Raw genomic sequence first — 17,094 nt, forward strand, 5'->3', positions numbered from 1 at the left:
GACACCTCCCTTCCCCCATGCATGAATTTCATGCACCGGACCTCTATGGCCAGTAGCTAGGACATGCACTGACCACCAGTAGTGGGCAGACACTCAATGCAGGAGCAGAAACCACAGGCATGGAAACATGGGACAGACTGATGAATCTCTGAGGGAAGAGGGGAGGGAGGAGGGCTGGAGAGATTAACCAAAGATCTTATATGCATCCTAGGGGCCCGGTGCATTCCTAAACCAGTGGGGTCCCTACGCCTGGCCTGCCTGGCCTGCCTGGCCTATGGGGATCGGGCCGAAACCAGCTCTCCGACATCCCCTGAGGGTTCCCAGATTGTAAGAGGGCCTCTAGTTATTTTATAAGTATTATTTTAAAAATCTAGCCTTGTGTTTGGGTTGCATTATTGGGAAGGCAGCAAAACCCCTGCATGTGCTCATGCGCATGCACACACAGCAGTAGTGAAACTGCTGTGCACACAGATGACCAGAGAATTCCATCTCAGTTGAAGGGACGGGAATGTGGATCCTGGAGCAGCATGTGAACCTGAAAACAAGGGAAAACAATGTTATGACAAGGGGTTGGAATGTGCTATTTCTGCTGCTCTTCTCTTTGCCTAGAATTGGGTTATTTTGCATTTAATGGTGTTCATTTATTTTTAAATATATTTTATTGATTTTTTTACAGAGAAGAAGGGAGAGGGATAGAGTTAGAAACACCGATGAGAGAGAAACATCAATCAGCTGCCTCCTGCACACCCCCCAACTGGGGATGTGCCCGCAACCAAGGTACATGCCCTTGACTGAATTGAACCTGGGACCTTTCAGTCCACAGGCCAATACGGTTAGGGCTAATGGTGTTTATTGACATGTGACCATTTTGACTGGTTTTCAGCCCACTTTTTGACCATTTCTTCCTATGACAGGAAGTGATAATTATATTAGTCCAGAATAAGTAGCAGCAGCAGGTTTACTTTTTAAATAAAACATAAGTCTCTTTTTCTTTTCCTTTTTAAAATACCTACCTCCTCAGTCTGAGATTCTGTGAACCCAGGGCCTCATGACAGCCTGAGAACATGAGAAGGCTGTAGGATGGAACCGCCGTGCTCAGGGAGCTGACCTGCCCACCACCCTCAAACTCCTCACCTCGTGGCACTGAGCTTTGCTCATGTTTCTCCCAGCACTCACCCAGGCCCTGGGGGAATGATAACTAAGTGGTGATGCTGGTGCCCCCTGGCGCTTAGTGGGGCTCAGTAAATGGTGGTGTTTAGTAATGGGATTGCTCTGCATAGCATTTGGTTAAGATCTCGGGCTCCTAAATCTGACTTCCATTTCAAGTCCCAGCTCTGCCACTGTGGTCCTCTGATAGGTTTTTAACCCTTCTGAGCTATGTGTCTCCGTCTGTTAAATGCAGATTATGGTAGTACGTATAGGATTGTTGTGAGAATAAATAGCGCAATCTCTGGCACATGTTGGGAGTTCCCAGGAACTATTACTGTCATCGGTTGGAGAGTTGGTTGGGTTCATGAGCTTACCAATTGGATGCATTTGGGAATTGTTAGTTTTTAAATTGTATTCCTCCATTATCCACAATATCCCTTGGACATTTCACTTTTTCAGTCAGGCCTTCCCTGGCCTCCCTATTTAAAGCTGCAGCAGTCCACCTTCTACCGCCCACTCCACCATGCCTCTCCTTCACCCCATCCTCCCTGGCCCCCTACCCTCGTTTCCTACTTGTTTTTCTCCACTGCGCTTACCACCTCTGTCCAGTGTATTTGCTTCTCCTGTCTTCATTCACTGAAATGTGAGCTGCATGAGAGCGTGCACCCATGTCCACTTTGCTCACTGTTCCGTTGTGAGAGCCTAGAATGGTGCTAATCTGTGGGTATGTGGTACATCTAGCAGAATGAAGGCATTGACTTTGAAAGTGATGGTGTGATTCTGTACACCACTAAAGATTATTAAAGCGGCTGACACTATCTGAGCCTAGAATATTCTATTCAGCAGCTCTTTATTTTTTTATTTTTATTTATTTATTTTAAAAAAATATATTTTATTGATTTTGTACAGAGAGGAAGGGAGAGAGATAGAGAGTTAGAAACATCGATGAGAGAGAGTCATCGATCAGCTGCCTCTTGCACACCCCCTACTGGGGATGTGCTCGCAACCAAGGTACATGCCCTTGACCAGAATCGAACCCGGGACCTTTCAGTCCCCAAGTCGATGCTCTATCCATTGAGCCAAGCCAGTTTTGGCTATTTTTATTTTTTAAATCCTGCTGGTTTTCTGCCAATGGATCAGGTCCATATACCATTATATTTATTTGTTTTTAAAAATATATTTTATTAATTTTTTTACAGAGAGGAAGAAAGAGAGAGAGAGAGCTAGAAACGTCGATGAGAGAGAAACATCGACCAGCTGCCTCTTGCACACCCCCTGCCGAGGATGTGCCCGCAACCAATGTACATGCCCTTGACCGGAATCGAACCTGCGACCTTTCAGTCCACAGACCGATGCTCTACCACTGAGCCAAACCAGTTTCGGCTATTCAACAGCCCTTTAAAAAAATGTTTTTATTGATTTAGAGCACATGTGTCAAACACAAGGCCCGCGGGCCAAATCCGTCCTGCCAGGCCTTGCAACGTGGCCCGCACCGCGCTGTCATCACTGCACTCCGCTGCGTTTCCATCACAGTGACAGTTTATGACTGTTCAGTAAACCATTCGGCCTGCGATTTAGGCTGGATTTTAGATTTTGGCCCCTTCTCTGATTGAGTTCGACACCCCTAATTTAGAGGAAGGGAGGGGAAGTTAGAAATATCAATGATAAGAGAGAGAATCATCATTCGGCTGTCCTCTGGGGTCGAGCCCACAACTCAGGCATGTGCCCAGACTGGGAATCGAACTGGGAATCGAACTGGTTCATGGGCTCGTCAACCACTGAGCTACACCAGCTGGGCTGTTCAGAAGCTCCTAGCGACAGTTTGCTCATTTGCTTGTCGCGAACCTCCTTTCTGAGTAGAAGATAATTGAAGTTGGGAGGAACAGATCTGAGGGACGATTAAGTTAGATGAGGAGAGGATTTACGGCAGCTTTACTTCTGACCCCTTTTCTTTCAGCATGAGCATCGAACACCAGGGCAACCAGGGGAGATGCTTGTCTCAAGTGGCCTCTCAAGTATCATTTTACCTTCTTGTTCTTGTACATGGAACAGAGCTCTCGTTCTTTCTCTCCTGTAGGGCACCAATGCCTCTGCTCTGGAAAAAGACATCGGCCCAGAGCAGTTTCCCATCAATGAGCACTACTTCGGATTGGTCAATGTAAGTATTTAAAAATGCATTATTACTTAATTTTTAATTTATCTTTTGTTGAAACTATTAAAATGTATTATTTTTCTCAAATATTTTAGAATACTTGAAGCAATTTCACTGCCATTTTCTTTTCTTTTTAAAAAATAATTTTTTTATTGTTGAAAGTATTACATATGACCTCCCCTTCCCCCCCTATTGACCCCCTCCAGCCCGCCCCCATAGCCTAGCCCCTCGCTCCAGGCCTTCAGCACCCTATTGTCTGTGTCCATGGGTTACACATATATGCATACAAGGCCTTTGGTTGATTATCTCCCACCCACCCGCCCCTGAATTCCCTCTAAGAGTCTGCACTCTGTTCTATGTGTCTGTGTCTCTGGATCCACTTCGTTCATCAGTTTATTTTGTTACTTAGATTTCACATAATGAGTGCAATTATGGAGTACTTGTTTTTCTCTGATTCTTTTTTTTTTTTTTTTTAATCCTCACCCCAGAGTGTGGATATTTTTTAGAGAGAATGGAATGGAGAGAAAGAGAGAGAGAGAGAGAGAGAGAGAAAGAGAGAGAGAGAGAGAGGGAGAGAGACACGCATTGATGTGAGAGATACACATGGATTGACACATGGATTAGTTGCTTCCTGCTCATGCCTAATTGGGGCCAGGTACTATGTTGAAGCTGCAACCAAGGTATGTTGTTTGCCCTTGACCAGGAATTGAACCTAAGTCCTTTTGGTCTGAGGGAAGACACTCTGAATACTGAGCAAACCAGCCAGGGTTTCACTGCCATTTTCATAAAAAATTTTTAGACAATTGTTCATGCTCTTTAGTTACCAGAAGTGGCAAATGTTGGGGAGGGAGAAATTTTTGAAAGTGTGAGTTATCTCAGAAAGAAGGGTTTAACTACCACACTATTGCATCAGGTTCTCATTTTTCCTACCTGTATTTTAAAGCAGGGGCGCCAACCTTTTGGACCACCGGTTGGTGACCGCTGTTTTAAAGGATTTCCATTGTACCCATACCTTTGAGAGGGGATTTTATTAACTCCTGTCCCAAAATCTGCTTTCACATGCTCCCCCTTTGCCCTCTGGATATATAGACTCCTCAGGTAGTCTTTGTTTCAGATACATCAGTACAATCAGAGTTTTAAAAGTGTTGCCATCTTTTTTTTTTTTTTTTTTTTTTTTTTTTTTTTTTTTACCACAGCATAGTATTCCATTGTGTAGATGTACCACAGAATTTTAATCCACTCATCTGCTGATGGGCACTTAGGCTGTTTCCAAATCTTAGCTATGGTAAATTGTGCTGTTATGAACATAGAGGTGCTTATATCCTTTCTGATTGGTGTTTCTGTTTTCTTTCTTTCTTTTTTTTTTTTTTTTTAAAGAATATATTTTATTGATTTTTCACAGAGAGGAAGGGAGAGGGATAGATAGCCAGAAACATCGATGAGAGAGAAACATTTATCAGCTGCCTCTTGCACACCCCCCACTGGAGATGTGCCCGCAACCAATGTACATGCCCTTGACCGGAATCAAACCTGGGATCCTTCAGTACATAGACCGAAGCTCTATCCACTGAGCCAAACCGGTTTTGACTGATGTTTCTGTTTTCTTGGGATATATTCCTAGGAGTGGGATTACTGGGTCAAATGGGAGTTCCATTTTTAGGTTTTTGAGGAAATGCTACACTATTCTCCACAGTGGCTGTACCAGTCTGAATTCCCACCAGCAGTGCATGAGGATTCCTTTTTCTCTGCAATGGACACAAGACACAGGGGGTGGGTAGGGGGGAGTGGGGTAGAGGGAGGTGTGCTGGGGGGGAGGGAGGTGAGGGAAGGTCAATGGGGGAGAAAAAAGGAAACCTATGTACTACTATTTGTAATACTTTAAACAATAAAATAAAATAAAAAATTAAAAAAAAAATGTTTCCAAGTCATCACCAGTAAGTGTTTAACAGAATAACTTGGTGGTGGTACCCGAAGCACGGACGGGGAGTGGGGGGCCAGTATATCTCAGAATTCCTTGTCTTCATTTCGTCTGTGCTCAGCACTGCTCCCTTGTTTGTGGCCAGACTTACATGCTCTGCTTCCTGGATGAGCTGATTATGACCAAGTGGTAAGGCAGCATCACCCACCACCCTCCTCGTGCGCTTCCCTCTGCGGTGGGGCTTTAAGTGACATCCCCTGTTAGTTCACAAGCACCCGGTTTTCTGGAACAACTGCTCCGAGCACAGTCAGTACCAGGTGGGATAGGTAGTAATTCCCATGGAGGAGGCTGGACGTACTCTCTGGAAGTGAATGCTGCCTATGATTATAATGGAAAGAATGGATATTGGCTTCAGCGTAATACAGGCCCAAGTCTGAGCTCTGCCTACGCCTTTCGCTAGCTGTCTGATCTTGGGCAAGTCATGTGACCTCTCTGAGCCTCCTTCCCCATCTGTACGGTGGAAACCAGTCATTTTACCCCTTGGTTTATAGTGGAAGGGCCCATCAGAGCTCCTGTTGAAGGCTTGACTGGAGGCTGCGGTGCATTGTGGACACCTGGTGAACGTCAGCTCCTTCTCTTCTCCAGGACTTGTCCGTTGGATGAGACCAAGTGTGATAAGGGTATTTGGGTAAAGACAACCCATTGTGTAAAGAGAAAAGAATGGAAGGAGGAAGTACTGGGATAGAGGGCATTGTGTTGACGAAATGCTGACTTCTCATTTTAATACAATTTATTGTTTAGCCATTGTGCATGGGCCTCTGCTTATGCTCTCTGAAGATATCCGAGTGGTGGAATTCTGCCTGGCTAAGGAAAATACAAGTGCAGGCTATGGGGAAGAAAGAAGTAAGGCCTAGGTTGTGGGAGCATGTGAGACCTAAATTCATTAATAGCTTTATGTTCACTTTGAAAGGTAATTCATGGATAGTCCAGCTTTTCTTTAAAAAGAGGTTTGTCTCACTCTGGCTGGTGCGCTCCGTGGTTAGAGAATCGGCCTGTGCACCAGAGGGTCACAGGTTTGATTCCGGTTAAGGGCATGCACCTGGGTTTGCAGGTTCCATCCCTGGCCTGGTCCGGGTGCATGTGGGAGGCAACCAACTGGTGTGTCTTTCTCACGGTGATATTTCATTCTCCATCCTCTCTCTCTCCCCCTCTCATATCCCTCTCCACTCCTTTCCACTCTCTAAAACTCAATGGGAAAAATTTCCTTGAGAGGATTAACAACAAAAAGAGAGAGAGAGAGGGAAGGAGAGAGTGAGAGAGAGAGAGGGAAGGAGAAAGGGAGACAGAGAGAGAGGTTTGCCTCCTATTACATAATTGTGTCCAAGTGGATTAAAATATGTAAAAATAGGAGCTGTTCTATCTTAGCATGTGTAGAAATGTCACTGTAAGCATGGCGGGGCATCTGTCTGGCTGCTGGGTAAACGGCACACAAGCCAACAGCCAGTCCTGGGAAGATGCTCGTGTTATTTCAGTCTTACACAGCATTTTGCTCTCAGTGGTTTTAATCTTATTTCCTTAGTTTTTTCCCTTTTCATTATACGTGTAGGAAAAAGTCTGAAGTGATGTCTTTGCTGTGCGCTTACAGAGTTGGTTTTCCAGTCTGTAAAGCCAGTGAGATGAGGACTTTTTCCCTCTTTAGCCATCATCTGAGTGTCTGTGGGTTTGAAAGGCACCACATCCTCCTGCGGGGCCCGATCTGATGCAGGAGACAGGAGCCGAGGGCTGTGGTATCGCATCTGGGCAGAAACGAGAGCGAGGGTAACTCAGGAGTTACGAGGGAGGGGGCACCTGCTTGCCTCCGGGGCTCTGGAGGAAGCGAGGAAATGTGGTCTGAAGCCAGTGGGCAGGCTGCTAGAATCTTGAGAGAGAAAGACTGAATTCAATCCCATTCAGTTAAGGCTGTTTCATCTGAGCAAGGGGTTCCTAGTGCCCGGGTTTCTTTGTGTTCGGGGTTTTATTTTTGCTGTCAGAGGAGTTTTGATGTGCTGCAGTGTAGTATCTCTTATGTATGTATGTATGTATTTAATTATTTAAAAACATCAATTTTATTTTCCCTTTTTTTAAATTTATTATTTATTTATTTATTTATTTATTTATTTATTTTTTAGTATCTCTTATTTAGCCAGCTGCCTTTCTGGGTCTCTGTATTATGTCAAGTGTTATTATTTTCTGTTTTTTTTGTTTTGTTTTTGTTTTGTTTTTTAAGCACCAGGAGGTCTCATTAGAGTTTTTTTTTTTTTTTTTTTTTTTTTTTTTTTTTTAATCCAGGCAGAGTGCTTCTTGCCTTTTTAGAGATGCTGATGGGCTAGAGAGGCAGCAGGCTGTGTAGACTGTTCATTCCCTGCTGGCCAGCTGGTCACCGGTGGTGACTCGTTTTCTGAAATGGCGAGCAGCACTCTGATGCAGGGACTGCCGGCCGGTTGGTTCCTGGAGGGTGGCCTTCTCCCTCTCCCGACCCCTCCCAGAGGTGGTGTGTCCTGGGCCGTGATCTGAACCAGACCTGTTGTCCTTTGGCAGTTCGGCAACACGTGCTACTGTAACTCTGTGCTCCAGGCCTTGTACTTCTGCCGGCCGTTCCGTGAGAATGTGCTGGCATACAAGGCCCAGCAAAAAAAGAAGGAAAACTTGCTGACGTGCCTGGCAGACCTTTTCCACAGCATTGCCACGCAGAAGAAGAAGGTTGGCGTGATCCCACCAAAGAAGTTCATTTCGAGGCTGAGAAAAGAGAATGGTGAGTAGTGAGGGCATGAATGTGTGTTGAGTCTGAAGTAAGGAGAATGGACAGTTAGTTCTGTGCATCCTCAGAACGGATCCTTCAGTCTCCCCAGGGGGAAATAGTATTTAAAAATACGGTTTTTTAAAGAAGATATATTTCTTCTTTCCTACCTAGTATACATAAAACAAAACTAGATTAAAAATATGCTTTAAAAATTCAGATTTGTCATTTCACTTTGGAATGGTCTTTTTATTTGTTTCACATTTGTAAGGTCTGATCATTGTAAGAGGAAAATTTGCCCAAGACATCCTTCTAAGCAGGACACTGATTGGAAGAAATAGATTGATGCACTAATTGAATGAAATAGTACTATCTTATAAACTTATTATAAGTGATTAAAGTAAATGCATATTACCTAATCAGGGCCTCTCCTATTTAAAAAATAATACCTGTCATTTTTATTTACCTGAGACAAAGGGTATTAAATTGGTATCTTTATATGATAAAAATGTCCTGCTGTCGCCTGATTTTTTTCTGCTTTTTCTGTCATTTTGGGAAGACGGGCGAGTGGTGGTAGACACTAGGTTATTCCAGAAGTTTTGTGTTAGTACTTTTTATGACTGTGGAAATATTTGATATGGCAATTTGTGTTTGTCCTAGATTTCAGCCTTACTCCAACAGATTTGCAGAGTTAATCAGATGTTTGTTTTATAAAGTCTCGTTCAATTTGATTGCTGCCTCTTAAAGGTGTTGCAGTTTCTATGCACCAGAATAAAAGTAGCCTGAGAAGGAAGCAGAGCCCGCCTGAGTCTTGTGAACATGATTAATAATGAAGTCTCACAGCTGCACTCATCTCTAGATTGTTTGTCTGTACGGCAGGGACCAGCAATTGGCTGCTGGAAGCATTTGTGTTTGGTTTCAGACACTATCAGGTAGACACATTCTCACATGCATCTCTCGTCTCCCGTATGGGCTCGATGAAGCTGCTTCCAGGCTGGTCCAGGGTTCAGTGTAATCTTTGGGGAGAGACTCCGGTTGCTCTGAATAAATTACAGAATGAATAACTGATCATTGGTGGTCACATCATATTAAATATTGATATATATTTTAAAAAAATATATTTTGTTGATTTTTTTACAGAGAGGAAGAGAGAGGGATAGAGAGTTAGAAACATCAATGAGAGAGAATCATCCATCAGCTGCCTCTTGCACACTCCCTACTGAGGATGTGCCTGCAACCAAGATATATGTCCGTGACCGGAATCGAACCTGGGACCCTTCGGTCCGCAGGCTGATGCTCTATCCACTGAGTCAAACCAGTTCCGGCTAAATATTGATATTTTATCAGGGAACTTATCAAGTAATTTCTACTATTTTTTTGTAAAGAAATTTTGCTAGCTTTTTATTTACACGATGACTTTAAGGAAATATATGAAATTCAGTTCTTGGTGGGCAGAAAAAATTAACACGACCAAAAATTCTTTTCAAACTTACCTAATGAAGTTGCCAAATAGAGATGAATACATTGCATACTTGTTCCCCCTTTCAATATAAAAACTGAAGTGTCGCCTGTAAAATTGAGCGTTTTTGTTTGCTTTTTAAGGACCAGAGACTGAAATAATGGCCCTCTCTTTTCCAGATCTCTTTGATAACTACATGCAGCAGGATGCTCACGAATTTTTAAATTATTTGCTAAACACTATTGCGGACATCCTGCAGGAAGAGAAGAAACAGGAGAAACAAAATGGGAAATTAAAAAATGGCAACATGAATGAACCTGCAGAGAACAATAAACCAGAACTCACTTGGGTCCATGAGATTTTTCAGGGAACGCTCACCAATGAAACTCGATGCTTGAACTGTGAAACTGTAAGCATTGGTTGGTTTCGCATGTAATAATGCTTGTATTTGTAGAGGCCAGGTTGCGTGTGAGTGCAATGTGGTATCATAGTATCAACATTTGTCTTTAGTACATGCAGACACTTCTACTTATGTATATGAACCTCAGGTGCAAACTTTTGCAAGCATGTCTCCATCTAAGATGTCTCAACTGGCTAACGTAGAGTGACTAGGGCACTCTTAACAACTGGGTTGCTTTGCATCCTGGGCAAATTTTAGGGCCCACAGATTAAACTGTTGTACTGGTTATCTTGAAAAGATTTTGGTTGCAAGGAGGTCATGTGTGACTTAGACAATCTCTCTGACTTGAAGGAAATCAGCTGTGTAATATGGTGAACTTGAGGTCAGGAGACTTCTCCAAGTCCCTTACATTGCAGTTGTGAGGGCCGGGTGAGCTTAGTGCTTGGATGAGCTTGGCACATGGTATGTAGGCACTTGGTGTTAGTTGGATCTGAAGCTGTGATCTCCAGAATATGATTCAGGATGTTACGTTTGCTTGGTATACTTGATTTAAGTCTGTATGTGGCGCAAAATATGGTAGGTAGAACCCAGCTCTACAGCCAGGCGGCCAAGTTGAATGTTGGCTCAGCCACTCGGTAGCTGTGAGGCCCTGTGCAAATTATTCCACCTCTCTGGCTTCTCTCCTCATCTGTAAATTGGGGATGTTGACAGTGCCTATCTCATAGGGTTGCTGGAGGATTAAGTGAGTTAACATTTGTAAAACACTTGGAACCATGCTTGGCACATAGGAAGTATGCAAAAAATGTTAGATATTATAATAATTACTAATAGTGTAGGAAGTCTATGGGTTCCTTAGGGACCTTCGAGTTTCTTGACATTGCATGAAAAATTCTGTACGATTGTGCATTTTCTCTGAGAGAGAGTAGCTTTTATCAGATTTTGTAAAGGGGCTGTAACCCTTGCCAAAACATTTCTACACAAAAGTAGTCAAGAATGTGGATTTAAAAGGAATACTCTTTGTTTTTTCTGACAGTCTTTCTGTCCTTTTAAACAATTTTGGAATTAACATTCTGATTTGTTCATTGTAAAAAAAAAGAAAGAAAGAAAGAAAGAAAGAAAGAAAACATAGCTAAACAAAAAGAGACTAAAGATTACAAATAATCTCCCTACTCAGAGATGCCCACATTAGCCAGAGGTAACAATGGAACATTTTTAAATATATCCTGCCAGAACATTTTCTACACATATTTATCTATCTAGATATCTATGTTTCTTCCCTTTCTCCTTTCGTTCCTTTGTATTCTACATTCCAGTAAAACTCATATGGATACAGCATTAGAATAGTATAATAATCCCATGTGTGTATCTCTTGGGATCAGTGATTGTTAACACATTGGCCCAATTTATCTTGTTCATCTCTAATTCCATTTACCCTCCCTCGTCATCTAACTGGTCTATTTTTAAGCAAATTTCAGATAACATATCATTTTACTTGTAGTTTCTTCATTACTTTGTTCTGTATCTCCAAAAGGAAAGAAATCTTTTTATTTTAAACGTAAGTACAATTACTTTTAAAAATAATTTCTTTAAACTATTATTCACTCAGTTGCTCTAGAACTTTTTTATTTCATGTATATTTTTTAGCAGTTGCTTAATTCAAATCAGGATTCATACATGGTCCACACATTGCACTTGGTCAGTCTCTGTCTTAATTTATAGGTACCCCACCCCCCATTTTTTTCCTTTCTGTTTATTTGTTGAAGAAATCAGGTTATTTGTCCCGTAGAATTTTCCACATTCTGGAAACATCTGTGGTGGTGTTTAAAATGCTTAGTAAATGGCAGTATGTTTTTATTATCCTACTCTTTGTTTTTATTTAACACACCTATTTTATATTTCGTTTTCTCTCTTGCCTGCTTTTGGATCAATGAAATGGTTTAATTTTTTTTTAAATCTTTGAAATAAACACATTATTAAATTCATCTTCCAGTGTCTGGATTTTCAGGAAGGCTCAGCTGGGAGGCTCAGTTTTACTTGTAATTTCTTTGTTGTCTTTGAACAGGTCTGTTATTTCTGCAGGGTTACCATAGAGGAGAAACCTGAGCCCAAAGATTTCTCCAAAGATTTTGGATGATCCTGTGGAGTTTGTGATAGTGGGATCCCGGCCATTTATAGTTGGTTTGTGGGAGTGAAGGAGAGTGTGGGGATGACTTTCTGGGGCATTCAGATGGATTCTTACATTTATTCCGACCTGAAATGAGTACTAGATGATTTGAGGTGAGTGGTTTCCCCCTGGATTTCCTGGGATAATCACCCCCATTTCTTAGGTGCTTTCACAGAACAGGATCCCAGGAGTCATCTAATCCTTCCTCGCCCTGGGCCCCAGTCCCTCCTGTGTCGTCCTAGCCAGTTGGTCATCCGCTGGACCCTGTCCAGAGACAGGGAACTCAATCTCCTGAGGAGATGCATTCCATTTTTAGAAAGCTCTAATTGTTAGAAAGCTCTGTACTTTCTAAGAAAATACATAACCTGCAGGCAGGCTTTTTTTTTTTTTTACTGTGAAATGTTGAGGACTTGGAGTAAAAGCATACTTAACGTTGAAGCTTTCCTGCCCAGGAGGAGAAACGCAGGCCCCCTCTGAGCAAGGTCCTCTGCTCAGGGCAGGCAGCCTGCAGACGGCGCTTCAGTCAGAATTGCCAGGCCCCTCGTGAGTGAAATCTCGCAGTGGGAAGAAAAGGCACCAGATCCCGAGCAGCAAATTAGCCCCAGGGAAGCCTGCCATTGTAGCTGCCTGGCTGCGGGTTCCTCCAATTGTGGAAAACTCTGTGTGGGAGCCTCGTGCTTTCAGAAAACAATGTATTTTTTTTCTGGGTCTCGCCCTTTGTAAATGTTGCTTGTGATTGCTGTACAAATGTCAACTGCCGATTTATGGAGACAGTTTCATTCTGCAGCGGTCCTGGAGAGACTTTTAAGGGGGTAATTCAGTGCTGGCTTCCCTGGATAACCTGGAGCTCGGCTCTTCAGGATGGAGGCGTGGGGGTTTTACCGAGCAGCCTCAGCGCTCTGTGGCCGTTCTGTGCTTGGTTCACATTTGCAGGGCCCATTGGAGCTCAATTTTGTTGTTGTTAATTTTCTTCCTTTCCTTTAACACAGAGTCTTAGCTCTGCAAACTGGTGGTTTTCAGTGCTTCTCAGTGGCTTTAAGACACATTTCTGTCTGTTACTGGACTCAAAGATTGTCTACAGAATCGCTTTATTAACTACCGACAGTGCAGCTCCTTCTTGCTTTGCTTGCAGGGGTTAAAATGGATCCGGGAGCCTGGTCGGTGTTGCTCAGTGGTTGAGCATCGACCCAAGAACCAGGAGGTCACCATTTGCTTCTCTGTCAGAGCTTGATCCCCAGTTGGGGGCATGCAGGAGGCAGCCTATCAGTGATTCTTTCTCATCGTTGATGTTTCTCTCCCCCCCCCCTTTCCCTTCCTCTCTCTCTGAAATTAATAAAAACATATTTTTAAAAAATTGACCCAGTGGAGCTTCTGAGCCCTTCCCCGAAGGGAGTGGGGTGGGTGGTGTGGCCAGGTCTGATTGAGTCCTTGGGACCAGGTGGGCTGTAGTTGCCACCTGTCCCAAGTCCACTGTCTTGGCACCGCTCAAAGGCAGCACATTTTCAGGTCCTGGCTGGACAGCCTGGGGCTCCTGCCTGGTCACCTTCTCTAATAAGCCAAGGAAAGGAGTCTCTGAATTTAGAAGCACATTTGAATATGATTTTTATGGCTCAGAAACGTAGCAAAGCTCATGATTTATATGTACACCCTATAAATTAATTTGTGATTATTAATTTGTAGAAGAGCAAGTCGGGTCTCTTCCACCCTTCTTAAGCTAGAGTTTTTGGGGAACCCAGTCGGGGGGAAGGAAGGAGAATAAGATGTAGCCTGTACTTGCTGAGAGTGTTGGAGTCTTAGTGATATATATGTTTCCGTGGAGACAAGCTGTATTTTCATTTGGGCCGGAATGAGATCCTTGTGTGTGGGAAGAAAATGGTTTTCTTTTCTGGCAGCTTTCTGGAAAGAGAAAAAGGAGAAAAGATTGCTTGATTACTTGTTGCTTTTGACTGTGTCAATCTGGGGCAGGGAGAGAGAGAAATCCAAGTGGGAGGGCTTATGCCATATTTTGATATTCCCAGCGGCTGATCCACCTCAGCAGTGCTTTCTCACAGTCTTAATCCTGGGAACAGTTTGCACTGGGACTTGAGAAAGTTACAGTAACTTTACCCAGTTAGTTAGTTAGATTTTTTACCCCTCCCCCCCCTCCCTTCCTAAAACAACTGAGTAGAGAAAAAGATTTCTGCCTAACAGGAGCAAATGTTTCTTTGTTTTGCTCCCTTCCAGCTGTAAGATTTTTAGTTAAACCTGATCTTAGCTATCTAAATTATGTGTGATTTCAGTTGGCTATAAACCTCTCCCTCCCCCCAGCCCCACGAGAAGGGCCATTTGGTTCTAGAAAAAGTTTTGGTAATTAAAAAAAATAACACCTGTGGATTATTTTAAGAAAACAGAATATAGCCTGCCCGGGTTGGTCAGTTGGTGGAGCATCATGCTGTATACCAAAAAGATTACTGGTTCGATTCCCATTCAGGGCACATACCTAGGTTGTGGATTTGATCCCTGGTTGGAGTGTGTACAGGAGGCAGCAGATTGATGTCTCTCCTTTACTCTCTAGAATCAATAAAAAACAATATCCTCAGGTGAGGATTAAAAGAAAGAAAACAGAATGTATAAAAAGAAAATCATTCATAATTCTGTCACCCAGATGTCTCTGTTGGAATTTAGATACATTTTTACTTGTTCATTCTTTTGTTATTTATTCATTCATTTAGTAAATATTTATTGGGTACCTACTAAATGCTGAAAATTATTTTAGGAATTAAGGGCTATAGTAATTAGACCATACAGAAAAGATAGGCCCTGCTCTACTGTTTATTAATATATGCATTTTAAAACCATAAACTTGATAAGCGCTGCTTTAGCTACATCCCACAACTTTTTGTGTTGTCATTTGTTCAAAATATTTTCTAATTTTCTCTTGTGATTTTTTTCTTTGATTCATACATTACCTAGCAGTATGCTGTTTAATTTTCAAACATTTGGGATTTTTCTAGATATTTTAATATTATTGTTTTAGAATTTAATTCCATTTTGGTTAGGGAATATCTTCAGTATGGTTTCAGTATTTCTAATTTTATTTTGACATATTTCGAATCCTAACATATGGTCTGACTTCTTAAATGTACTTGAAAACAGGTTCTCTCAACCTTGGAACTTAACATTTAAGATGAGATGATTCTTTGTTGTGAGGTGCTGCCCTGTGCATTATAGGTTGTTTAGCAGCATCTCTGGCTTCTACCTGCTGGAGGCCAGTAGCATCCCCCAAGATGAGACAACAACAATGTCTCCCAGCATTGCCTGAAGACCCCTGGAAGGCTGTTTCCCTTGCTGAGTTGAAAAGAATGTATATTTTGCAGTTGTTGGACATCCTACTTAATAAAAGGCTAATATGCTGCTGGGGTCTGGCTGATAGGGACTGGGTGAGATGGGCCCAACATACCTGGATGAATCCGTGCACCCGGCCGGTTTCGGCCCAGGGACCCCACCAGTGCACGAATCCCTGCACTGGGCCTCTCGTGTATAATGAAACCAATTTTACCATTGGCTAATGGATATAAATAAGAGTTAAGTTCCTATGGCATCTCATCAGTGTCATAACAAAATGACCTTGAATAAAACCACATTATTCAAGGACCTGCTGTAGTTGTACTGGCTATCTGTTGCTTTGTTATGAACCATCTTAAAAGTCTGACCTAAATCAACTATGATTTATTAGTATAATTCATGCAGCCTTGGACTTGGCTGAACTTGTGTATTTGTATTTCATCTGGCTCACCCGTGTGTCTGCAGGCCAGCTTGGGGCTTGACTCGAGGCTGGGCGTGGCTGGGCACCCATGTGAGAACAGCTCTGCTTCATGGGTCTCATCTCCTGGGCACAGTGGGCCGGCCCTCGTGGTGGTGAGGGCGAGAGAGCAGTTTCACAAGTGCTTATTCAAGCCCCTTCTTGTACCGTGTCTTCTAACATTCCACTGGTCAAAGCATGTCACATGGCTGAACGCAGAATCAAGGGTTGGGGAACATACGAGATCTGTAAAGTCATGTGGCAAAGAGGCTAGTATAGGTAATGGTGAGGATCTGGGGCCTTTCGTGCATTCTACCATGGCAGTAATAAGTGCCATAAAAAATTAAATTAGGATGATAGAGACGTGTGTGTGTGTGTGTGTGTGTGTGTGTGTGTGTGTGTGTAAATATACAGGGTGGGTGAAAGTAGGTTTACAATTGTTCCTATGGAAAATAATACAATAATTAATAAATAATAATACAAGAATTAACCCTGTGTTTTTTTGTATTCAAAATTATAAACCTACTTTTGTCCACCACTAGATATAGGCCTTTTAAATATAAAATTGGAATTAATTCACATAATTGGATAGCCAACTTCTTCACTTACTATGATGATACCCATAATGTATGTAAACTGTTTCCAACTTCTTGACCATTTTAGGCCTTTTAACATTTTCTACTTCTCATGATTTGTTGAATGTTTACTTCTTAAAGCACTTAACATGTATTATTTATGTCATCTTTAGAACAGCCTTATGAAATAGATGCTCTTACTGTCCCCACTTTACAGATGAGGAACTGAGGTACAGGGAGGCTAAGTACCTGGCCATAAGTCCTCCACTTTATTAAGGGGCAGAGATAGGGTATGGCGCTGGGCAGTCTGTCTCAACACACCGACTTCTGTAGACTTACACAAGTATAAAAGACGTATTCAGATCTCTGAATAATTCTTTAGGTGAGGCCTAGCAGTGGGGTATTGGGTCACAAGGTAATGGTCACATGTAAAGGAGTATTTTCATTTTGTTGCCACTTGACTGAGCACCTCAAAGCTGTTGCAGGAATAATTGGTCCCTCCCACTCCAAGGTGGTAAAATGCTGGTGAACTGCCGGAATATATACACACTTCCTCCGTGAGCTTCAGTAAGCAGGCCCAGATTGGATCTGTGGAGGGCGCAGAACGAGCCCGGGCCAATGAGCCAAGCCCGCCTGAGAGCTGGCCAGAGTGGCGGGCAGGCCTGGGCGAGACCCGGCTTCAGGCAGCTCCGAGCCAGCTCCGGGTCCAGTTGTCGTCAC

General features: G+C 42.8%; 1 protein-coding gene across 6 annotated transcripts in view; it reads left to right on the plus strand.

The window, feature by feature from the left end:
• USP46 (ubiquitin specific peptidase 46) overlaps positions 1–17,094 on the plus strand; it is a 66,352-nt gene that overhangs the window by 23,647 nt on the left and 25,611 nt on the right. For all 6 annotated transcript variants that reach the window (XM_045572681.1, XM_045572692.1, XM_045572698.1 and 3 more), the window contains 3 exons: positions 3,227–3,307; positions 7,797–8,010; positions 9,634–9,863. In XM_045572681.1, coding sequence (XP_045428637.1) covers positions 3,227–3,307; positions 7,797–8,010; positions 9,634–9,863 — 525 coding nt within the window. The remainder of the gene's footprint in view (positions 1–3,226; positions 3,308–7,796; positions 8,011–9,633; positions 9,864–17,094) is intronic.

This window comes from Pipistrellus kuhlii, unplaced genomic scaffold (genome assembly GCF_014108245.1).
Source record: "Pipistrellus kuhlii isolate mPipKuh1 unplaced genomic scaffold, mPipKuh1.p scaffold_m20_p_1, whole genome shotgun sequence".
Classification (NCBI taxonomy): Eukaryota; Metazoa; Chordata; class Mammalia; order Chiroptera; family Vespertilionidae; genus Pipistrellus; species Pipistrellus kuhlii.